The sequence below is a fragment of the Columba livia genome, chromosome 11 (genome assembly GCF_036013475.1).
Source record: "Columba livia isolate bColLiv1 breed racing homer chromosome 11, bColLiv1.pat.W.v2, whole genome shotgun sequence".
NCBI classification, from domain to species: domain Eukaryota; kingdom Metazoa; phylum Chordata; class Aves; order Columbiformes; family Columbidae; genus Columba; species Columba livia.
Window position 1 is genome coordinate 9584114 of NC_088612.1, and position 26172 is coordinate 9610285.

General features: G+C 38.8%; 1 protein-coding gene across 8 annotated transcripts in view; it reads left to right on the plus strand.

The window, feature by feature from the left end:
• LRRC28 (leucine rich repeat containing 28) overlaps positions 1–24055 on the plus strand; it is a 54666-nt gene extending 30611 nt beyond the window's left edge. For 7 of the 8 annotated variants that reach the window (XM_065076688.1, XM_065076691.1, XM_065076692.1 and 4 more), the window contains 5 exons: positions 3449–3655; positions 10481–10583; positions 13793–13968; positions 16531–16690; positions 19607–24055. In XM_065076688.1, the coding sequence (XP_064932760.1) occupies positions 3449–3655; positions 10481–10583; positions 13793–13968; positions 16531–16690; positions 19607–19679 (719 nt within the window). In that variant the 3' untranslated portion in view covers positions 19680–24055. Of the gene's footprint in view, positions 1–2873; positions 2962–3448; positions 3656–10480; positions 10584–13792; positions 13969–16530; positions 16691–19606 lie in introns of those variants that run through there. The other variant, XM_065076695.1, reaches the window with a different exon arrangement.
• The last annotated feature ends 2117 nt before the right edge of the window (positions 24056–26172 follow it).

The window sequence follows — 26172 nt, forward strand, 5'->3', positions numbered from 1 at the left end:
GTTTCTTTTCTCGTTGTGTTGAGAGACAAACTTGTTTGGCAGTTTTTCATTGGAAAACCCAAACGTGTATGATGACGGTTCCCTGTGCCTTTCTCCAAGTGGCTGGGAAAGCCGTTACCAAGAATGCAAAGGCTGCTTTTTGGAGCCACAGTAATCGCTTCTGAATCTTTGTGTTATCAAGGATGAAAATTGCTCAAGTGCTGGCAGTCTTAGAATAAATACGGTCTGAAGTGTCTATGTGTACATCTGTGTCACTGGAACCACCTTCAGAAGGCTATAGGCAGGACTCTGGGTATAAAGGTAGGGTAGTGTGTAAATTCACAGTCTGTCAGCCGCTTTGCGTGTACTACACCACGAACATGTTTGTACCATATGGCCAAGCCATAGAATTGCCCAGCTGCCTGTGACGGCAGCAGTTCATGCAGACGGACACAGCTGAAACACTTGGGTCCAAAGAATCGGGCAAGAACTTCACCTTTGGCCTCAGGTTTTTCGGAGTCAGAGGTTTAGCAAAGCTACTGACGATTTGTTTGTTTGTTTTCTGGATTCTGATATCAAAATGGGTCTCAGTGCTCTGCCATTTTGCTTTTGATAGTGTTAATCCTACAGCTAATATAAATTTGGAATTACACATTTACGAATTTCGTCTAAATGTAATTGGAACTCTATGTAGTTTAATGGCAAGGTGTAATGCTTGTCTCTTTCTTAGGGATGGGGGGTGGAATCTCTGAATAAAAGGCCCATCTTTGTCAGTTCTTTTTATTTGGGAATAGCTATTTTCTTTTCTGGGTCTTCCTGAAATTTCCGAAGTCCACCTTTCATGTGCCTTAGTGCTTGCTGAGCTGGTAGCAAGAGAGAGATTTGTACGTCCTTCCCTGTGTTTGTTAGCCAAGGCATCCTTCAGTATTTATGTTGCAGGATTTTTAATGCATGGATAATAGTATTTTGTAACTAAAAGCTTGAAAAACTTACTAATGGGCTGTTTATATTTTGTGTTATTCCTCTTTATCGTTTTCCTTTAACGAGACTGAAGCCAATTTAGTGTTATTAGTAAATGTCTGAGCATGTTCTGCAAAATGAGTGTTCAACACCCTGGTGGTGAGGCTGCGTGTTGTATATTTAATGTGATGGCACTTCTAAGTTGTTTGGAGTACATTTTAACTTCTGCATGGGTCGGTGGGTGTTTCTGTAACATATGGCACTATATGTTGAAAGCGGATGTTTACATCTGGTATGCATTGGAAGATTAAGGTAGAGAGGATGAAGTTTTGGGCAAGTATGTGTTTTTTGGATGAAGGATAAAGTGAGAATACTTTTATTTCCTCTTAGATTTGAAACATATCATTCTAGCAATGCCTTTGAAACTCTGCCAGCTTTGCCAACCGTAACATTTATGGGATTTTGGACCTAAACTGAATTAGAAAACTGTTTTTAGTGGCAGAGAAAAAGGTTAGTGCATGAAAATAGCTGGGCCTGTTATTGACTGCATGTGGTCAGTGGTTTGGCTGAATGTAGGTGGCTCTTTTCCTGTCACTGTTTTCAAGCATATGGCTTTGTTTGTGATGAATATAAAACTCTTTAAAAATGAGTTCTACTGCAGTTCTTTTGCAACAGTAGTCTTTAGCTATTTAGTAGTGATTATTTTGCCTTTGCCATTCATTTTCAATCTTGTAGTAAAAAGGAAACTTTTAAAATAAAGCTTGTGATTCCTGTTGGCATCAGAACTAAGAGGTTTGAAGAATGTGGTCATCTGTGTATAGCAGCTGCTTTTGTCACTAGTATTTTCTAAAAGGTTGGATATACTGCGTTGTTGATTCTGTATTGTAGTTAATGCTGGGATTATTTGCAGTGGGCAGAAACTCCTTTTAAATGTGCACACACGTTTTGTTCAATTAGTACTTCTCTGAAAATCTCTAATACTGAATTATAATGAACTTCCCTTTTTTTCCTGTTCGTGTTTTCGGTTTTGAAGGTAACATTTATAGCCGTTTTTTCGAAGGTCAACTTCAGACTTGCCTTTTTTTTCCCCATTGTGTGGAAGACAGCTTGAAATGAACCTTGAATTTGTTTTCCTCTTTAGAGGTTGTATACAAGGTGCTACCTTGAGCTCAGGGAATAGCAAATTTTGTAGCTCCTGCTGCAGAGAGAGCTTAAGGGCACAACAGGCTCTGTTTAGCTTTAACTTAAACAGTGTTACCATATTTATATATTAAAAAAAATCTGCGTGATAGAGCTGTAAATTGTGCAGATTGTGTAGATTGTCTGATCTTCTCAGTGTAGAAAATTCCAGTGAATCTTGTTTTAGCGTCTATCAGATGCAAGAGCTGGTTTCGTTTAGCCGACAGCAAAGTACATTTGGTTCTCCAAGATGCTGAGAACTGCAGTAAGAATTAGGGGCACCAGGCACCTCATGAGTTGGTTCCATCGCTGTAAAGTATTAAAACACAGAGCAAAAGTTTCCCCATGTTTGGGGAAAATAAAGTATAGAATTATCCAATTTTTGGAGTAACTGTAGAAGAATAACAAAATAAAGAATGGGAGAACCTGTGGAGATGCTTAATAAATTCATCAGTCAGTCCTTAGAGAAATACATCCTGGTCCCACAGACACAAGGAACTCACGCTGTTGCATGATCACATCGTACAGGCTCTTAAGAACTTCATTTGTTACCTACATCAAAAAAATAGTGCGATACTATATAAAATACAAAACGTGCTTTAAAAATTCTTAGAATGTTAAAAAAGAAAATCTCTAGAAGCTGTAATTATTGCAACTATAGCTTAGAACTTACTGTAGTATTTCTCTACAATATAACATAACAGTGTAACTTGCGGTTTATTAAGATATTTCTTTTCTAATTTAAACTAGGTCTTTTGAATTGTATTATGAAGACAGAGTGGTTATTCCTAAACATGCTTGGTGAAAGACTGCCACTAAGCAAGAACTGCTATGCATTTATTTGTAAGTCTTGTTGCAAGACAATTTAAGTAAGGTACATATAAGCTTTGCATCCTTAAATAAAAAAAAAAAAAGAAGAAATTTGCATGAGTTTGAGTTCATGCAAAACACCCTCAGTAACAAGAAGCTATTTAATGTGAGTTTTTTTGATTTTGGGGTTTTTTCCTAGTTCTGATTTAGGACCAGGAACCTACTTGATATGTCTGACAGTAGTCATTGTCACAACTCAGGAATGCTCTATCTTGAGAGATCTCATATTTAAACGTACTGACGAACTGATAGTTGTTCCTCATCAAAAAGATTTGAAATATGAAGATGCTGGAGATTATAGGTATCAGTTCTGAGCGTGGATCGATAGACCAGTGAATTAAGAGAAAACCAGCACAGCTAACAGATGACCTTTGTTTTTGATTTATATGAGATATTTTCTTGTGGTCTTGTTTGTGAAAGTAATTCTATTAATTCTCAATGCCCCCTGTTTGGATTGCAGAGGTTGGAGACCTGAGGGAGCTGCAAACGCTGGACATTTCAACCAACCGTTTGATAACGTTACCTGAAAGGCTGCACATGTGCCTTTCGCTGCAGTACCTGACTGCAGACCGAAACCACCTGTGGTATGTTCCCCGCCACCTCTGCCAACTACCAAGCCTCAACGAGCTCTCCATGGCTGGGAACCGCCTCGCGTTTTTGCCACTCGGTGAGTCACCACCGTCATTGTGCTGGGGGTGGCTCAGGGGAGGAAAGCAAACTTTCCATCCCAAAAAGAAAAAAAACAAATGCAACAAGTAATTTTCTTTGATGCTAAACCATACAAACTCTGTTTATAGAGTTGTCACAGTGATCATATTGTTGGAAAATATGCTAATAAGTGAAAAAATATGCAGGTTAAGGTTTCATGTCTGTTTTAAAGCAGTAGACCATCTATCAAATTTACTTTATTTTTAGCTAACTGAGAAGAGAAAAAGTTTAAATGATGTTGTGTTTAAATATGGTACTATGTAACCCGAGCTCTACCACTTTGGGTAATGATCTGTTTCTATTTGCTGGATCTGATGATTTAACTAAGATTCTTCAGCTAGGGTTTAAAACTTGCCATGGAATCTCAGTAACTCCACGGAAACTATTTTTCATCATTAGGAATGTCAGTGCTGCATAATCTAGCGAAGGGTTTAGTCTGTGCTGTGTGGAGGCATCCATCAAAACTTCCATGGCAGTATCACAGAGTTTATCTGCCGTTCTCTCAACACTTTGGAAACGTCGAAACAGGTTGTTGTGGTTTAAGCCCAGCTGGCAACTAGGACCACACAGCCGCTCACTCACTCCCCCTCAGTGAGATGTGGGACAGAATCTGAAAGGTAAAAGTGAGAAAGCCTGTGGGTTGAGATAAAGATGGTGTAATAAGTAAAGCAAAAGCTATGCATGCAAGCAAAGCAAACCGGGGAATTCATTCACCGCTCCCATGGCAGGCAGGTGTTTGGCCGTCTCCAGGAAAGCAGGGATCCATCACATGGAACAGTTACCTGGGAAAACAAAGGTCATTATTCCAAGTGTCCCCTCCTTCCTTTCTTCTTCCCCCAGCTTTCTATGCTGAGCAGGCACCATGTGGCAGGAATGTCCCTTGGGTGAGCTGCATCAGCTGTCCTGGCTCTGTTCCCTCCCAGCTCCTGTCCCCCAGCCCAGGCTCTGGGTGCTGTGAGGAGCAGAAAAGCCCCTGACTCTGTGTACACCCTGCTCAGCAGTAACTGAAACATCCCTCTGGTATCAGCATTATTCCCATCAACACAAGACACAGCACTATACCAGCCACTGGGAAGAAAATTAACTCTATCCCAGCCAAAATGAGGACACAGGTCTTCACGAGCAGGAGATGCAGTCAGTGCATGGTGGTTTGTTGTGGAAGTAGTTGTGTTGTCATTAAGTGTGGACTGTTTATTCTGTTTGTGAAAACCAAGTCCTCTTCCACAAGTTTGTTACTTTTTAGCCCTGCCATGGGCTAATCTCTGCTGCAATACAGTCACACAAGCAGATCTGCCTTGTCATTTGAATAGCCAGCAATGGTTGTTATAATAGTCAGATTTTGGTGTTAATTAGGTGCAGATGAAGTTACGATAACCACATTGAAAAGAAGCTGAAAATTGAGGTGGCTAAGAATGAGATAATAATTTCTACATTAATTACTTTTTATAGGTTTAACTTAATTTTTCAGCCTTAGCAATTTCATGTTTAAAGAAGTTTGATGTCTTTCTGATTTCTTAGCACCTTAGTTTATATTACTGGAAAGTAAGTGCAAGTAATGTCTCCAAACATAGTGTTTTGGTTATGTCCCAACATATGTCATTGTATAAATGAGAAGACGAGTGCCAAGATGCATCATCCAGATTCCACAGTACTAACTAAAACAAGCAAAGTAACTTCACCTATTTTGGCAAATATTTCTAACTCCATTTCATAAGACAGGGAAGATGAATCTTTTCAATTTTGCAAAAAGAAGATGCTGTTCAGTCAGATGAGATGTGAAATATTAAAAGGTAAAAGATTTGCTGCTTTTGCACTAGTAGCTTATCGGTGACCTGGATGAGCCATAGATCTGCTGAAGTGTTTCAAGTTCAAAAGGAGGAAATAAATCTCTAATATAATGACACACCTTCTTTTTTCTTTATTTTTAGACTCAAATTCAAAACATTCAAAAGGAACTTTTAAAATAACGGGAAACATCAAAGACTATCAATTGACCTTGTTCAGTAGTTCTTAATAGTGCCTCACTGGTGAACATTTGGAGATAATTTGCTATCTGTGGATATGAAACTGAACCATAAATCCTAGAGTTCAGAGGAAAAGGAGCACAGTAGAAATGTAAATGTTTAATCCTTCCTCTGAAGAATCAGAAGGCTTCGGAGTGGTCAAGATGCGATGAAATAAAGTAGAAGAGAGTTAATGCATTGAAAAGCAAAAAGATTAAATCTATATTCTGTTGTATAGGAAAATACTTTTCTTGGTATACAGCACTACACAACAATTACTGAAGTTAAGGCATAAACGTAGCATTATTTCTGCTAGCTGCACATGTTGGCTAATGTTTGTGTGTATTGCATCCAACTTTACTAGTTAAGGGCTGTGAGTAAGGAAGTTAAATAACAGTGAAAGATACTGCAGAAATATCTACAAGTGATATTCAAGCAAGAATTGTCAAATGATTTTTTTCCACTAGGAAGATGAGTAGAAAAGCAGACATTTTATTAATCTCCTGACAGAATGGGATTTTTGTCTCTTTTTTTATGAGACATGTCCATGTTAGAAGAAATATGTTTGGAACATATTGCTTAATGCTTTTTAAAGTGTGACTTTATTTATTTCATATGGCGGTTGACATCTACCATGCCAAGGAATCCATTCTTCCTCGTCTAAGTATGTTCCTCTTAGCTGCCAGTGGAGCCTCTTGTTGAGTGTAATGGAAATCTGCATTTTCCCGTTCCTACATTGATCAGTGTAGGATCCATTCCAGCACTGCTGGAGAGGTACTATGTAGTTTTTTCTCCTGTACATTCTTTTGAGAGAGGTGCATCTTAAGAAAAAAAGTGTAACACTATGAAGCAATTTCACAAAATACAATTAAAATACCTGATACCACTCTCTGACTTTCAGAACTGGTGAGTGAACAAGCAGATTGGTAAACAATAATGAATTAATAATTTGTTTTGCAGAATACACTGAAATCTTGGATATGCTAGTATTTTTGTTTTAATTATTACTTTTCAGCTCTTGGATATTCCAGTCTACATTCAAAGAAACAAGACTGCGTGGATCTGAGCCTTTGGGCTTTCCTAATAAATTTATTCGCGTGGGGGGAGGGAAAAAGTGGAAACTCTATCCTGGACAGCCCTGTTATTGTCAGCTTTCTTGTTGCCCTAATAAATGGTCTTAGGAATTCTGTTCTTGAAGGGCAGATGGAACTACCGATCATTTTATATCAATCTACTTGAAACATGAATTATCCTTTGATAGAAATTTAACTTTAAAATTTTACCGTTACCAAATGCTCCAATGCCTGAAAGCAAATTCCATTGCAAGCAGAAATTTGAATCTGATGACATCGCAAAAATAAAATAATTTATGTAATGAAGTACAAATAGAATTAAAATAGGCCAGAAAATCTCAAGTGTACTGGCAGTACAGGGTGTGTTATGACAGCAAATATTCAGTGTTATATCGCTTTATTGAGAGTTTATGTGTACTTTTTGTTTAGAAAATGGGTCTAGTAATTATCAGTGCACACTAAACAAAGGTCTTATTCTACCTCAGTATATGCTGCTTTTGTGTCTGTGCCCTCACAGTATGGTTAAAAGAGCATCAGTGCAGACACACAAGAGCTTTTGTTCCATCTTCAGCCATGTGGAATGCATATGCCAGGGCCCCGAGGTTAAAAAAAAAAAAGAGGGAGGAGGAAAAAGAAGAAAAAAAAAAAATAGAATTGGGGTTTGTTCAGGACTCATGGCATTGGGTCATTTCTGGAGAAAGGTCTTTGATCTGCGGGCCTGGAAGGAGGAAAGTGGAAATGTTTTAGACACAGTACAGTGCTTGCAAAAGCCACATGAAAACCTTCTTTGTAGCTTGAGCCTTTTCATAGATGGGCAGCTTCCTTCTTTTACAGAGTTCTTCAGAAGCGTGTTTTCTGGAGAACTTTTAACAATATTTGTTGACTGATATAAGACACAAAAATTAATGTGGATGGGATACAAAGAGCTTTTTAAAGTGATGATTTATTTAAATTTAAACTTTATGGATAGTGTTTGAAACCGGAAAAAAAAAGTCTTTTGGGGACTAGAAGATGCTTGGTTATTTAATGCAAAGAAACTATATCAAAGAAGCATTTATAGTTACAGGCTATTTGGCTTTGGGAATTGAATTTTTCCTACTGAGATATTTTGTCTAACATCCAAAAATTTGCTTTAATTACCTAGGAAATACAGTCAACTCAGAACTCAGAATCTAAACATAGCATAAGATAAAGACAGAGGGAAGAGATGAGATGCAGCCCGACTCCCCCCTCAACGCGTATGAAAAGAACAGCTTTAGGGCTTTTTTTGACTTGCCTGATTTTCAGTCAATTTGCATACATCTGGGTAGAAATGAGCAAGATGAGCCTCTGTTAATTTTTTTTTTCCATTCTCTAAATTAATAACAGTAGCGCATTCAAGCTACCCAGCAACCCAGGGTTTTCTGTTCATGATGGAATTGGCTCCGCACCACGAGGCGATGTTCTCTGAGCGGTAGGTGTGCTGCGCACACGCTGGCTGCTTCGCGTTTCATTGGGTGATTCTTTTCCAGCCTTACAGTATTTCATGGTGTTATAGTGCCTCGGTAGTGCAATATTTTTATTCATTGTAGGATAACAATGTTTTTGTTTTATCTAAAAATATCCCAGAGCTTCACTCAACTATTTTCAGCTGCAATACCGAGCCAAAATAAATCATCTTTTTGAGGTGTTAGCGCATAACGACGCACAGCAGCATCTCACAGCGGTGCCCATCAGTCAGCAGAGATATTTGTACTGGCTGCTTGGGGCAGGACAGTTGATGGATGCAGCAGATACCTCTGTGAACTGGAATGTCTTTGGGACAGGCTCAAAGAGCCATGTGATGGTTGAACGGGACTCCGGATTGAGCAAAGCTCAGATTATGGTCCCTGAAACCTCTATAGACTGTTGCAGAACAGGGCCTGTATGAAAAGAAAAACAAAAGAAAAGCACTCAGTTTTTCTGTGTTAATATTTTTATTTCAGAGAAGGAATGTATTAATTTTCCATTAGTATCATCACTTGTTCTTTATGGCAAAAGTTTGATAATGTGACACCCTCTGCAGCTTCTTAGCAGAAGCTTTTCGGGTTTCTGGTACAGCTGCCATTCAAGTGGATGACAGCTGACGACTTTCAGTATATTTTAAGATGGGCAAACATTTTTGGGGGGAGATCACTCAAAATATCATTTGCTTTATCTGCACTAAGTGGTGTCCAGAGCTCTTGCTCTTGTATTACCTATTGTCATAGTAGGAAATTATAAGAAATCATTATTCCAAATGGCATTGCTGAACAGAAATATAATGGAAATTTTTTAAACTTCCGTTCAGTTCTTCACCACGATTACAAAAGGCTGATTTCTCTGGTTATCTGTATCTTTATGCAAACTGATGTAATTGACAGTTGATAAAGACAGGAAGTCAGAATTAGTCGATATTAGTATCGTCTTGCAATGTGGCTGATTCAGGCCAACACTTGCTTATTTTACTTAGTTTCTATAACATACTCATAAAAGTTTAAGAAGTTGAATGGCATATGGACATTTTTGTTTATTTTTTCATAATACAATTTGTCTGGGTTGCAGCTCTCCCCCCCCGGGCACAGGGCTCTCAAACACTGTTCACTCGCTTTGTGCTTTGTATTAAACACGTGTCTTTTCCCAAGCCCGTATGGTGAGCGGCGCAGGAGCTGCAGATGAAGCGGGCTGCCCAGATGACCCTACGCGTCGGCTTTCCTGCCACGTCAAAACTCTTTTAGACTGTTCTTTTTAGTTTGCTGTTGGGTTTGTCTTTTTTAATGTCTCACATTAGCATGTTTTTCACTTGTTTTAATAGCAGGCAGATTTACCACTGACAAGATCTTGGTGATAAGCAAAATTCTTGTGTCTGAGAATTCTTCACAGAAGCCTAAATTTTAATTTTGTTCCATTTTCTCACTTAAATTTTCTAAACAAAAAAACCTATTCCATACCTGTATGCTGCTATCTGGAGGTATGTTAATATATTTATAATCTGTGAAGATATTGCTTAAACATGCTGTACTTTTAACTGCCAGCCATGAATATTTTCACAGAAGTCATGCAAGCAGCACACCTTCAGATGGAGTGATCCTTTACTTGGAGCCCCAGCCTTTGTTGTATATTATTCTGCAGTGTAATGCTTGTATATTTTCTTGTGTTCTGTAATTTACTGTGTCACATGGACTTGTTTCCGAATGATTACTGATTGTACTTGCCTATGGCTGATGTAATCAACCAAATATTTCTTCTTGGAGAAAAGGAAGAGTGGGACAGACCACATAATTGTTTAGATCTTTACCGCTTTACTAAAGATAGTGATGCTGTGATTTCGGTGACATGAGGCGAGTTAATGAAAGCAGGTTTGACCTTCTGAACTTGAAGTATGCACTGTAGATTTGAAATCAATTGTCCCTTTGCTTCTTCAAATTGACTTTAGAGTTTGTCAATGTTAAAATTTAATTATTTATAATGTGACTTTTCAGGGCTACTGGAAAGGGGTTTTGTTGTAGTAATTTTAAATGCTATTTTCTAAACAGCTTTTCAGCTCATCCATAATAAAACCATTGGCTGAAGTTTTACAACTAAGAAGTACTAATTTATGTTTGCTTAAATTGAGTCTAATTGGCTTATTTATAATTCAAGAGCCTTCCTTTGCTTATAATTGTCACTGTGTCATCCCTTCTCCCCCTGACTTTTCTTTTCTAATCCCAGATTTAGGTCGTTCTCGGGAGCTACAATATGTTTATGTGGATAACAATATTCATCTGAAAGGCCTCCCGTCTTATCTGTATAATAAAGTCATTGGGTGCAGTGGGTAGGTATGAATTAATTCACGTCTTGCATACATGTTACTTGTAAAATTTCTCATAAATATCTTCCTGTATGATACAACTGATTTTGCGTGTATGTTATTCAGAACTGATGTTGCTTTGAGGGGATCACTGCAGACCCTGGGGCTGTTATATTTTCATAATAAATCTTCTGTCTTAATTGCTGACTTTCAATATTTTAGTATTAAGCTGTAACAAATAGTGCAGTTATTCTGAAGGAATTTATAATGGTAATGCAAGGCCTAGCTGCATTTAAAGGTTGGCCAAAAATGTAGCCTTCACAGGCTTTCTAGAACTAAAGAATAAACAAAATATTTTTCAATGTGTTGCAGCATCTCCCTGGTTCATAAATTCCCCCACTCTGTAAGTTATGGGCCGTATCTGTCACATGCGGCTCCTTCACTCATGTTACGTCCCAGTATCAGCTGCTTGTAGGTCTCAGTACCAACCAACTAAAATAAGTAACTTTTTTTAGGTATTGTGGATTGACAGGTATATTTTTACATGTGGATTTTTAAAAATATCCACGGCTGTCTCATGTTTGTGGTTAGGATGTGAGAAAGAAGTGGTCTGTCTAGGACACAAGCTTAATTCTTTCTGCACTGGCACTGGCGAAAATTAGGATCAGCATCACCAATGAATGGAGCTTTACTGGTGTAAAACTGATCAGAAGCGGATTGTCCCCATTGCCATCTAATTATAAATTTCTGGTATGCTAACTCTCAGCAAATCTTGCATTAAATATAAATTCCCTCTCTTCAGCCTGCACTCTACTGCAATATGTGAGATGCTGAGTCTTGGCATTTTAAGGTTTTTCTAATATTCCCGTGTCAGCTGGTTGTGTGGTATTTAAATACTTGCTGTTGGATTATAATTCTGCTGAACTGTGTGCAGTCTCAAGCTTCTACTAATCTTGTTTTTCAGAAAAAATTATTTCTAGCCTTTGTTCTTTCAGAACTGATTGTAAATTTTAAGACAGACATTAAATTGACCCTAAACGTAATAAACTGTATTGATTGTGACTGAAAACACTAGTGACAATGCAGGAAAGAATATTTGTATTTGTGTACCACCAGATATGTGTCTTTATGTTGTGAAACCATCTCAAAACATCATAGATTATTTTCAAGGAAAATTTTTGATACAGGAAGAATACTTATATATAATATTAAGAAACCAAAGGTTTTATTTGATAATGTGCTGAGTGACATTAAAATCATGTAATAATGGTCATATGAAGAATTTCTGTGTTCTTTCCAAGAAGGCATTAGTAACCAATGTGGTGTTTTCATGGGCCAGGCCAGGGTTGAAGATCCGGGCTTTAGTGCTCTGGCTGGTCATCCACTGGAGAATGAAATCTGACATGCTACTGTTACTAGCATAAAGCTCGATTTCTGAAAATAGAATAGAAATTGCATTGTGTAAGTAATGAATGTCTGGGAATCCTGCAGTCAGGCTGACTGAAAAAGAAATCTTTTTATGTAAGAGGTGATGATCTCAGCACTTAAAATAAATTTTGATCTTATTTTTTGCAGATTGGATTTCATAGTCCCCAGCTAGGTGTATGTCAGTATTGTTGAAGGCAGCCAATAGGTGGTCACAGCTTTTTCATTTTCCCCCAGTTATTTATTCACCAGGGTTCTTCTGCAGTTTAATTTTTTCCAGCTAGATAGAATGTCCTCTGTTCTACTTTTTAACCTCCATGGATTTTATGTGGGTTCATTTTTTAATTCTTTGTTCAGGCACCCAGTGTTACTCATAGGTTGAGACTCATTCCCTAATCCATCCTGATTTAGGGGTGTATATCTCTTGGATTATTCCTCTTGTTGTTTTGTTTCGCTTGTTTACCTTGTTTTTCAGTGTTGTGGTCGGGCATTAATAGCCTCACCCTTTATGTAGAGTAAACCAGCTCTGAACTGCAGAAACTCTGATGATCTTACGAGTGTGTGTTCTAGCCAAGTTGGTAAGGGGTTAATCAGCTTGGTAATAAAACATCCTAGATGTGTTTGTTGTCATAGCTAACTCATTGGGTATGGATTGCTGGGAAATGGATTGTTGGAATATTGGATCTCTGAATTCCCAATTATATTTTAACCCCATTAATGGTTTGTGGGAAAGTATTAAATATTTAACAAGAGGCTTATTGACTTGCTGTTTGATGCTGCCCTTTTTTGCTTGTTTCTCTGGTCTGTTTTTCCTTTAATCAGAGGAGATGAGATCCTTTGTTATCAGAGAAGTACTATGAGATTTCTTTCGCATCCGATAAGGTCAAATGCAGTTACCTCAGTTTTAGGTCCAGTATCTGGGAAGGCTGACAAATTTGCGTTTCTGTTCCATTTGTTAGGACTGGCCCTAACAAGTCCCTCTTGGCTTCAAATTTAAGTTGTCGTAAACAATTCCGATTGCCTTGTTGACTTCCCCAACCTCTCAGTAGAATTTTCCTATACGTGTGTCTTTGGTATGATAGCTTGTAACAGGGATCACGTAAAGAGTTCTTATTTTTACTACAAGCTAAGTTTCTGTCCTTGGATCCCGAAAACCTTCATTTTCCTCACATAATTTGGGAAGGACAAGGCTCGTAGACTTGCCAGGTATCTTCCCACTACAGCTTAGGCTGATTGTTTTATTTTTTGTTCACCCATCCACCCCCACCCTCGCAGGGAGCTCTGTGGGTGAGGGAAGATACAGCACAGAATCACCCGGTGGCACTTAAATGATGTTTTTTGGCGCTTGTACTTTGCCTCACATATTCTAGTTGAGAAATCCGTTACCACTCTCAGCTGTTTGATCCAAAACACAGGAAGACAACTGTTAGGTATGAAACTGCTCCCCTATGTAAAATATTTAGTAATAACGGCATTCAGAGGCAAAGAGAGATGAGCGTGTTGGCAAGGTAAGGGGCATGTAGTGCACTTGGTTCCCCTCCCTGGGATTCTGTGCTAATTTCTCCAGCTTTTGAATGTTGTTTGATAACTAAAGACCTCCAGATGTCCCATGACTAGCATGTCACAGAAGGTGGGGGTCTGTAGAAAATGTGTGTCAACAGATAATGCGTTCTGCAAGGAATCCTTGACGGATGCTGCACTGAAGAACAGTATCAAGGATACTTTGGGTTGGTCATCTGGGCTTCTCCATAACATTACTTTCATTTGTTTGTTTTCTAACCATTTTTAAATGTCTTGTGTCTTTCTAGTTGTGGTTCTCCAATCCAAGTTTCAGAGGTGAAATTGCTCTCTTTTTCATCGGGCCAGTTAACTGTGTTCCTGCCAGCAGAGGTGAAATCCATCGGGACGGAAACAGATCGCGTGCTGCCTTTGCAAGAACTGGCCATGAGGACCCTCTATAACACCTACTGCAGGTTTTTAAAAGGTATGACATTTCTGCATTCTTCACATTACAGCGTGGAAGTGCTTTTCTGGCAGTGATAGGAACATTTCAAAGAGCTGGGCAAGGATTTATATTTTAAAAGATTTCTTTAGTCAAATTAGGTTTTAAATGCTGTATTAGAGCAAAAATGTCCAGTATCTAAGAACAGAGATCCAAAAACTATTTCTAAGGTCGAGTGGTGTTTACAAATGGTTTCTTTCTTGAGGACTGTATAAAGAAGGATGCTTTTTGCAGGAGAAACTATTTAATGGAAATAGATGAGAATTACAGTTCCTGAGGCAAGATTAGATGCATCAGCCACCAATGCAACTTCTTGCCAGGCTGCACACTCCTAAACTGGCAGACTTGTTACACATAAGGCAGAAGAAATGCGAGCAGCCTTGGCCATGTCAGTACAACGTGACAGCTGAGCTGGTTTACTTCTGCCTCAGTTCAGACTCTTTGCTCATCTGGTTGCACATCGTGGGATCACATGACTTAACAATATTTTATAATAACCTGCAGATTCAGATTTTTGTCAGATGTATGGTGACTCCCCCCCGTTCGCAGCATCTTTGGAATTCGTCAGCTTTGAAGGTGGAAGTAGAAAGCAGAAGGGCAGAGTTACAATGCGGAAGATTGGAGGGTTGTAAGGGGTCACTTGTACCATGGCCACTGGAGGAAATCATAACTGCTGAACTATTGCTTTGCCAGAAAAAGTGTACGAGAAGGTCTGCAGCAAATACACGGAAGGGAAGAAGCTTCATGTTGAAGGGGGGGGTGAACAAACAAGTCTGTGTTATGGGAAATGGCGCTGCTTTGTGGAGAACGTGTTCCCTGGCATAGACAACGTATTAATTGACCAGTTTGCAGTTGTGTATTTCTGTGTATCAGGAGAGGAGAAACTTTTAGTTGTTTGCTATGAGGATATCAGCTGCACCAAAACTGCACAATGACAGCTGCTGTTTCATTTTCTTTTGCAAATTCTAGTCTTTGAAAAGGAGTTTGAGAACATCAGGTACAAGATCTCCTAAATCAGTAACTGCTTTTCTCACCCCATTGTGATTTGCACAATAATTTCTGGAATATGACTGTGAATGTGGTTCTTGAAGATGCTGAAGTTTGGTTTAGGAATAGCAAGTTAACATTGCTAAATCAGTGTAAGAAATGGTAAATGGTTCGTAGATGGCTTATACAAGGCCTTGAGGATGATATCTGTTTGCAGCCAAGGTGTGGAACCTTAAAAGGGTAGTGAAACTTTTTTTTTAATGTTCTTTTCCATTTCAGTTTTCTGCACTCTACTTTGTAGTCTTTTTAGATATTTATATACACACACACACATATATACCTTATTAAAGACTGTGCACCACCACTGGCGACACCCACATTTCACTGAGGGAGGAGTAATGCAGAGTTAGGGCAGGTGTTAGATAATGGGTGTTGGGGAAGCAGGTTGCACAGGTGATTTAACGTAGCAGATTCGATCTGTCACTGCCTAAATTTGCAGTTTCAAGGGTGCTGTTAAATACTTAGCTCCTCCTAGGTCAGTATGACAGAAGTGACTGGACTACTTTTCCTCAATCTTTGCTTGGGTACAGAATGTGACCTTTTCTTTCTGACGCAAATGTACCATTAGTCACGTTTGTCGTCTCAGTTGAGGCTGTTGGGGTACATTGTGTATAGGGTTAAACCGTACAGTGTTTGAAAGTTGAAACTGGTGTGGTATCACAAAACTGATTTATCAGGTGCTGCATCTTGTCTTGATTACTCAGCACCTAAACTCATTCACCTGTCCTGGCTGTGTCTCAGTTTCTAGATGGAGATTAGCATCTCGGTTTTAATTTCTAAACCAGAATGTGGCTGGGGCAAAGGCTGATCAAATGATTGCTCTTTCACATTAAATGACCCCTTTTGGTGAAAATGAAGGCATTTTGTAAACTGGGGGGGCACACTGAAGAGATGGTGAATGTGCTGATCTTTTTAGAGTGGTCTCTTTGGTTGGGCCTGTGAGAATTATGCTTGGCTGGATTGTATGTCAAGTAATTCAGAATACTTCAGATCCCTTTTTGCTGATGGTGGAGTTTGGGCTTTTTAGTGAGTGTAGCTATCCTGCTGAGTTGGTTCCTGAATTATGTTGGTAAAATAATACTGATATCCTTTTCAGAATTTTAATTATCATTACTAATTATTTTAACTACCAGTTATTAATTACTAAACACCTGTCTTGTTCATCTTTGTGTCTAACAATGCTTTATGATCTATTAATGGCTTTTATTATTTGCTTGAGCCATAATATTTTTACCTGGATATCTGGGACCAGTTAATCTTATGCCTGCAGATGCTAAAATTATACGTTTAACTTCAACTTTTTGAACTTACACATGGAAAGCACCATGTACCTCACTCTAATTGTGGTAATTTGTGTTACGTTGCTGTTCTTTTGACAAAATCTGAAGAATGTGAGACAGCTTATTTTCTGAATTGTTCATGGATTGTGCTTGTTGTGCTTGACTTTATCATGCAGTTGTTTTGTTACAAACCTTTTTTGTTTCTTTTCTTCTCTAGATTTGAACTTTCTGACTCCAATCTCACTACCCAAAAGCCTCTTGGAATTGCTGCACTGTCCCTTGGGACACTGCCACCGCTGCAGCCAGCCCATGTTTACCATTGTCTACCCAAAGCTCTTTCCCTTGAGGGAAACTCCAATGGCAGGATTGCATCAAGGGTAATTATACAGGAAATTACACTGGGGTTTCATTTAGGAAGAAAAACACCGTATGGAACAAAGCATAATTCTTAAGGATTTTTTTTTTAAACTTAGCAGCCTTTCAAATCTAAAGCCCCTGTTGTATGATTGCATATGAAAGGTGACAAATCTTTCCTTTTACATACATGTGTATTTATTAATACGAGACAACCAGCATACTGCTGTTAGGCTGTTTAACACAGGCTATCACACTTGCCTCTTTCAGACCGCTGTGTGATAGTGGAGGGTTTCAGAACAATGGGATTGACTTGGCTGTGGTGGCACAGCACGTGCACGGCACTTCTGTGCCTTGGGAAGGAAATACTGCCTAACACCCAGTATTTCCCCTGATGATCTCAACCCCGACTTCAGGAGGATGCCACCGCCAAATAGAAGTGCTGTAGGATTAAAGGCAGAAAAAAACTCTAAAGCCAGAGCTTAATTAAAATGTTCTGTGGTAAAATACTCTTGTTTTTCTTTCCATGCTAATTAACTTGAGATATGCTCTGGAAACATTCCTACATTGTAACATACGTTTCATAGCAATACACCTCTTTAAACGGTTGTGTGTCCGCAGGATTCACAAGCCAAGCATGGTACAGTCATAGAAGGGACTCAAAACTGGGAGGTGGTTCAGGGAATATTGCCCTCATGTAGATAAAGATTTAAAATACCTTTAAGGTGAGCACTAATCATTTTTCAGTGATTCTTTGCCTAACCCCTATGAATCTGTAGCCTGCCGTGAGCTATAACATCAACAAATACACTTTCTGCAGTGGAAGAATATAATCAGAGAAATTTCAGCTGGTTCTACTAGGACAAAAGTACAGTACTGTTTGTAACTAATAAAGAAAGTTTATAGAAAAGTAATTTGCAGTTAAGTAAATCCAATGCTCAGGTGCTTTTTAGAGAATTCATATCAAGCCATTAGTTGCAAAGCATCTGCGTAAAGGTGGGGAGCAGAAAAGTGCTCTAAAAAGCAATGTTTCAAAAATTACTTGTTGGTATATATGATGCACAAGGATGCTACTTAGTTCTTGTCCTGCTGAAACCCTCGATTTGACAGCTAACTTCTGTAAGAATAAGAAACCATGTTTCAATAGATAGATCTTAAAAAAAAAAAAGAGACTAATTGGTGATTCAGGTTGATGGTTCCTATTTTCACAGCTGTATCACAGGTTATTTTGCTGTGAGTTTGTGACATAAGAGGTATCTGATTTGTAAGCAATTCAACTTTATCAAATGAAAACAACTTAGGTGTGCAAAATCAGGACAGGAACCAGAATGCTGCATAAATGTTATATTGGAAAAGTCATCTTTCTTAGAAAGATCTGGTTGTGGTGATTGCATACTTCAACTTGCCATTCTGTTACACTTCAGTCGTATGTTGAAATTCAATGGATTTCATGTTGAGCAAAATAAATTACTTTCACATTACAGTCATTATATTCAGGGCGGCAGAAGATGTTATAATCATGCTAGAAAGAATTTCATTCAAGCCTTTAGCTCCATTAGAATGGTATCATTTTCTAAGCAAGTGTTGCAAAACTACTTGGTGGTCACTAAATCCTTATATTATCCAAAATAACCCAACAATGGGGGAGTTTGGACTAGAGACCTCTACTTTCTAAGTAATTGCTAAGCATTGCTCATTGTAGAATGCAATGAGATGACAGACACATCAGGAGACAGCTTTGGGAATTATTAAAGTTATGACTCAACAAAAGCATATCTGAAGGCTATTTTGGAAGAACAGTATATTAACACTCTAAAATATATTGATGGAAACTATTTATTTCTGCATGGTTTTCACTTATTTAAAAAGTGGTTATCATTCCCTCTCTTAGACGAGAATGTACTGCAAAATGTTCTGCAAAATGCCATGATGAATACAGTCTTAAGTAGCTGACATTTGATGCAAATCCAGAGAAAATGAGATCTGAGCAGAGCAGCCCATCATCCTTATCTCTGTAGTTTGTGCACTTGGCGTTATAAGATTATGTGGAATTGTAGAGGTGTGATAGCTGGTTTAGAGAGACGTGAAGGACAGGGTTTCTGTTCTAAAGAGCTTACAGTGACCATGAAAACACACAGTAGGGATCCTGAACGTTTGAACAGCACTGATTAGCACGTGCCACATCCATGCCAGTAACTTCTGTCTGCATTTCCTTATCATGTGCTGTATCCTCTTATAGGAAAGGATATTTCAGTGTTGAACTGGATTTCTGTATCAGAAAAAGCAGAGATGACATGAGTCCTGGGTAAAGTGGGATTTCTCAGTTAGCAGAAACCAGATCTTAGGATTTTTAAAGCCGGGTATCTAGGTCCCTGCCGGGATGGGGGCAGGAGGAGGGTCAATGTGGGCGCAGCCAGGGCAGCGTTACACTTTCAAGTTAACCCCCCTGTTGTAGTACCAGGCACAAAGCGACAGCCCTGCGGGTCAATCGGCCTTTCTGAAGATCTGGGCCCAGCTCATTCACTCAGCTGAGCCAAAGGAGGTCACTGGACTTCAGTCATTTCATGCGTACAAGCAGTAATTTAAGAAACACATGAGCAAAGCTGGAGCAAAGAGTTGCCCAGCTATTTGCCTTTTAGCGGTTAAACCTGCTGGCTATAACACTCAGCCACACCCTCCACAGAAAGAAAATCCACATGCTGCTGCTTTAAACCTAATACATAAGAAACCAGGAAGGTTTTTGAGAACCCCTGCAATGTTTCCCTGCCTTTGTATCAGGCACTGATTATAGAGCAAGTGAACCTGCTTTTTCTAAAGTGTCCAGATCGGCTAATCCTGTATTTTACAAATCAGCACATTGTCTGCTGTGGAATGGGGCCAGGAGCTTTAATCTGTACTGACAACTGTTTCCCCCCCCCCTTTATTTTTTTCTTTTCTAGGAGGACAACTGTTAGTTTTGTGGCATACTGCTGCTCCACCCAGTGTCTGCAGACTTTTGACCTACTGAGTTGATAAACATGTAAATCTACTCAGGAGTGCTGCCAGTTTAAAGCTGCATTAGACGTCGTATCCCATTGGTACTGGAATTCTGTGTGTGCGCGTGTGCCAAGGCAGAAGTGCCCAGTCGGGAACAGTAAGAGGCACTTAAATCCTGCCCTATCAGGTTTGGATGAACTGGAGAAACTTTTCGGAAGTGTAAATACCGAGCCTTTAAAAGTATTAACTTCTCTCTCCTCCAAGACAGCGTACAAACCAAACAAATTCACAAGCTCTGACTTCAGGATTTCCAGTATTTTTCAAATGCGGCTGTCTTCACGTTGACCCATTGCATCACTTGAGGCTGTTTTCGTTCTTTTAACGGGGGAAAAGAAAAAGTCCACTTATGACAAACCGGTTTTCATTTGTTTCCCCTCATACTTATCACCCCTACAGCAGGATTCAGGTGTATAGATCTGAGCCTACAGAAACATTTGATGGATCCCAGTGACTTTCCCATAGAATTTAGCTTTATTTTCTCCCTCACATCTGAGTATTTTCCCCAGTGGAGTTATCCCAGTTGTATACCAGGTCTTTGACAGTTAACTGTGCTTTAAATCCACATATTAAAAGCAGATCTTTCTTTCTGGTGTCATTAGAAGCACCACAGATTTATTTGGAGTAACTAAGTTATGAGTGGAGACTAAGGATTCTGTTTTGGTAGGGGAGGCCGGTACTGCTGCCTGCACTGAGTGCTCTCGCTCCAGCATGTTTGAGGGTGTGCTATCTTTATTTCATTGAGTTTTTGATTTTTAAAAACACTTCCCCTTTTGCTTCTTTCAGTTCTTCAGGAAGAAAATGAATTTAAGGACAAATTTCACTTGGGGGAAAAAAAAGCTAGGAATATGATAGTTATATTTATCTATATTTATTATATTTTTACAATTGCAGACTGTCGATCTGCAGAGAGTTGGTTTCCACCTTTTTCTATATTCAGCATTTGGCTGACTTGTGATAGTGTGTCAGTGGAGTGTGTTAACCTCAGAGACGGCTGGAAATCTGGGGTGGGGAGGTATGTGCATCTCCATGCATAGGTAAATATGCATATATTGTTATCTTCACAAAGGGCTGTAAGATTTGTTTTCATATATTAATGGCAGGTGTAGCGCAAATGTCCACTGTCGTATTTTTGGGAGTCCTTTTTTGTTAGATCTTGTTCATTTTAAATAAAGGACAATGGGTGGGAAGAAAAGGGCCCAAAATGTCTGCATGACTTAAAATTTCAATTTTACCCTGAAACAATTTATACAAAATTATCCCCTCTTGACTTGTTTTGGAATATACCATGTTTAAAATACAATGCATTCTTTTCTTTTTTACTTTCTGTTTCTTAGATATAAACAACTTGTTGATTTGGCACAGTATGCTGCTCTGTGCAGTAGGTACTTAAAAGCTGAAATAGGAATGAATGAATCAGTTTGTTATAAAAATGGCAAGATAAAGAGACTTATTTGGTAGTGCATTAGCATATGTTGTGGTGAGGTGTACATACTTGGAAGGGAGGAGGCACTAAAACATTTTCCTTTTGCAAAGAAGCATTTGTCCCTGCTGCAGGCTTCCTGGCATCTCTTCAATAAATAGAGTATCTTAAGAGCTTAAGAGAGGTCCAAAAAGGCAGGTTTGAGAGCAGAATTTTTAGGTTGTGCATGTTACTTGTAAAAGCTTTGCTGGTTTTATTGGGTTGGTTTTAGAGAGTTGAATTAGCATTAAGAAATGTAAAACTAATTGTTCAGGAATGCAAGTATCATCCACTGTTTAAGAGTTGTGAAACTTTCTCAAATAAATCCCATTTATTAAATCCGCCTTGCAGTAGGGGAAAGAGCCATGTCCGAGCAGACTTGGGACTATTGGATTTCTGACTCTGTCATTCCACGGATTGGTTTCCATATTGATATCCCCACCAGGCCTTCCCACCCAGCGGGATTTACCACTGAAGCTTCAGCTTTTTGCTTTTTGTTTGGTACTACACAGCTGAGATGTAAATCGCCCATGTACACTTATACCTGTTTCAGAAATGTACAACCGTACTACAGAATCCATTTTTTTAATGGATAAGGCAACTATGATAGTGTTACAAATAGTATTTTTTGATACAATACTCTGATCAGGAGTTTTCAGTATTATTTTTGCTGTGGCTTCCTCTGTTGTCTTTGAAGGAGATGTTTTGTTGAAAGTTTTTGTCCTTTCTTTTAGCAACTTACAGACTTCGAAGCACAGATTATTTCTAAATTCAATCTATAAAGGTTATTTTGGAGCTAAATCTCTTGATCAGCTAAGAGGCATTGACATTTGTTTTGTTAGGAATCAGATGGTAAGAATGGAGCTTGATCTTTTTAATTAGTACTATTTAAGTTTTATTTTCTTTTTTTCATCCTATAATTGAATTATTTTTTTATTGAGTTCATACCAGTCTCTTTATTATTGTCTACAAGTGCAGTTCAGAAATTTAGTCTGTTCTATAAGCAGGATGAACCTTAACTAACATTTTAATAGATGATATTTCAAGAATGGAATGTTTAATGAATAAGTGACTTAAATACGCAATGAAGCTGAAATGTCATACGCTATTTTTATAAAACAAGGAAGAGGAAAGCCAATATATAGACTGAAAATGCAGCTTAAATTCATGTTTCGATGATTTTTTTTTTAATAGAAACAGTGTTTGTATTCATCTTTATCTTTGGTTGATATTGTTCTATTATAGATTAAAATAAATCCATACTCACTTGTCCAGATTTTTCTGAAGTTGTTCTACTGTAAGAGTATTTCGTAGGTAGCTGACGTGATGAGAGCCAGCTCTGCAGGCTGCAGAGGAGAGAGGGAGCTTCTTGCTGATTGAACTGTGCATCACTTGTTTTTCACTACGAGGTGTTGCGATACTTGGACTTCTCTTTAACGCGTATATTTCTAGGTGATTTTTGATTGCCTGCTCTTGTTCATCAGGTTAGTTCACACTGAGTTAAAATTTTCCTTGTACTGCAAAAGAGTCTGGTTCCAGCAGTTGAAAAAAATTACCATTTTAAAAGGGGTTTTGATCGTAAAAAGAGATCTTAACTCTTTGCTTTTTCTAGGTGGTATAAAGAGAGAGGTACAGGAGAGAAATGAGGGAAACTAAGTCTCCAATCCATTGATATAATTTTTTTCTGAGTAAATATCAACTTCTGATGCAATTAGGGAGCACAGCATAACTTTTGTTTATGTTGTGATAAAATTGGGACCCTGCTGCTTATAGAAATAGCTTTTTGTTCTGCCACAAAGGAACCAGAGGAATCTCTGGCTTTGTTTAAAAATCCTGCGCGAGAGGTTTTACCACGGCCACTGTTAGGTTTGGAACACTTCTTGGGAGCCTTCCTGTGACTCCCCGGGAGGATCAGAAGTACAAATGTCCTTTCCTGTGTGAAGAACAAGGTCTAATATCAAGAAGTTCATATTGTTCTAGTTTGGCCTGATCGTTCTCTTGGGCTCTTACTGAAGTTCATGACAAACCTTCTGTTTACTTCGTTGTGGTGAGGTTAAGATCTTTCACTGAGCAGAGCGGAGCTGTTCATTGCCAAGTTGGCTTCAATTCTTATATATCGAATTCTGCTGAATCCCTTTTTCTGGCACGAAGGGAGGATGAGACTGTGGTGACATCCGTGTGGCGGCAGCGTGTCAGGTTCTACTGACGTCCCGGCCGAGCTGACAACCGGAGGATGACAAACCTTTCACCAGAGAGGATGACTTTTCTGTGGAGGCCACTGCAGCCCCATCAGAGCACCACTGATAGCAGAAGAACTTTGGCTTGATGTCAGTGGAGGTTGGATCAAGTTTTAACTGATGAGAGAGAAGAATGTGTTTTACCCTTTTTGTATTTCTTGCAAAAACTGGAACAATGATGTTGAAGTCCATGCCTGCTGCTAGGCAGCCTTTGTATCTGCAGCTGAATTTACGTAATTCCAAGATGTAACTATCTTGGCCTCTTACCTCCCTCTTAATACTACTCACGTTGTTGCAAAATGTTGTAGTTAATTTGAGATGGAAGAGGCTGAGTAAATTGAATCCAGAGTTTTTATTACTTTTTGTATTACAGACCTATTTTGTAAGAGACCAAAGGTCTGGTGGCAAGAAATAGCAAGGTTCATGTGAAGTCTTCATTACTTTTGCTTTTATGTGCCCTTCTTTGGATTACAACTTGAACTTGGATTGCAACTAAGTTTGTTCTATGTCTGTTGAAAACAAACATGTATTGCTTTTTTGCTCTGTATTAACCAAATGTCACTTGGTGTGAAGGTGAGCTTGCTAGATGTTTTATTTAAAGTTAGTGGTGCAATTTATTGTATGTGCTTGTTAATAAACTATATTTTTTGATAGAATTACACTTCATTAAAGTTAACTAAATTCTTACTCCTGGGGCTATTAAGCTAAGTCAAAATGTAGCATTTCATTTATATTTCAGTTCATTTGCGTAGCAAATAGCTATTAATATGTCTCTTGTCCCAAGGCTGAAGAGGTGGGGTGAAGACACGTCTTAAAACACCACCAAGCCAAACCCAGTTTACTTAATCCCTTTGTCTCAGGCAGTGTAGTTCACCAGAGATTGCACAACAGGAACACCACCCATATGGAAACGTTACTTTAGACCCTTCTATGGATTGATCAAAAGAAAAGCAGCTTTCAGTAGGGCTGTCTTATGTGCCACCCTGATAGTCCCTAGATGTGGTTCATGTATTATTTACTAAGCAGCATTCAGCAGCTTTTTCCCCTGATCTAACAGATACCATAGGAACAAGGCTGCCAAAAATAAGTAGTAATTAAGCATCTGTTTTTCCAGTTATTTCACTCCTTACTGTGCAGCATTTTGCTTCAGTCAAAGCTGCTGCTCTCTTCTGATGAGTTCTTTGAGTTGAATTATTGTATGTGTTTTGGGTGAATATGAGCATTCTTAAATGAGATCTATGTTGGCCAAGGTGACTCTGAACAGACAACGGGTGCCTTGAAGGGTTTAGACATCGTTCAGGCTTCCCTGGTGCTTATTTGCTAGTGAGTTTACAATGACTCGCCTTTTTAGGACTGTACAAATGACAACACAAATTTTCCTACCCTTGCAGCATCGGTAACCTCGGTTTTCGAGCAGCAGGAGGAGGTTGCGAGTCCCTCAATAACTGAGATGGAGGGAGAGAACAACCCTTCACCTGTAACTTTAACCAACCGCTGCTGTGTCCCTTATGAATTAGAAAGAAACAAATGGGAAGAGCTTAACATCCTTTTCCTTTGCAATTAAAAGTACTTGGCATAAATGCAAGCGAAGTGGAAACTTCACGGGCTGAATAATGCTATTGTGTGCAGGAAATGAGAGGAGCTGAGATCTCGCTTGGAAAGGCACTGGATGTTTTGTGACTTCTAAGCCAAGATTTAGGGCTGTTCTGTGTGCTGACATTTTGGGAACTTGAGAGTCGAATTGAAGTACTGCATCTGTATCTTCAAACTTCAGTGATCACTTACTATTACAGTAGATCCCTCTCTATTCCACACTGAAGAATCTTACCAGTATTCCCCTTAGGTGGCTCAAGGAGCCTGTGAGTGGCCATTTATAGTGATCTGTTCTCTGCTACTTCACCAAGGAATAGAGAGCAAGAGATAACCAAATGCTTTCTCTATCTTTTGACATTTTAAATGATTTTTTCAGCACCCGTTATGCTGTTCAGACATCCCCTGCTCTCAGGCAAAAGACTTTGACACATCTGTGAGAAATCTTGAGTCTCAAGAACTAAAGCAGTTCTGTTGTTGGAGGTGCTGAAGTGATTTGACTTTCTGATGATGCCTTCCAAGTGGCAATCAAGGGCTCATTTCTCAAGTACCCTGATGCTCTTCTGTATGTTCATGAGGAATGTAAATATTGACTGGCTCTTTCTGTCAAAGTAAGCTGTCAGTCATGGATGGCTGTTCTGTTGCTAAATACGACTACAACTGTGATATGAGGACCGGGGTCTTGAAGGTGTTCTGCTCTCTTTGTCTGTGAACCTCATGAAGTTACAAGGCTTAACTTTTTTTTTCTTCAGATCAATGGAGAAAGCTTTCGTGTAATGTAAAATGTGATGCTGAGTTTGTATATTGATTGGTGCTACGAATGTGCTCTAGGTGCACTTCTGTAATAGCAAATCAAGCTATTCTGGTAAGAAAACAAAAAATGCATTGTTAAATTCCAGTTTGGTGCAACTAAAGTCCACTGGAAGACTAGTGTTTTGTTTAAGAATGAGAAACCGCTATGGTACGTTATCTATGGTAAAATAGAGATATGGTCTGATATAACTGGTGACATTGCCTAGATCTTACGAAAAATATGTTTAAAAAGATAATCAGTGTTCCTTCTAGGAGCAAGCATTAACTAACGGTGGCATTGAATATGCCCTGTTCTGCTTTTTTTGATCCACTTTCTGGCTCCTAGAATTCTGCACTTGTAGCTATTATGTCGATATTATTATGTTTCCTT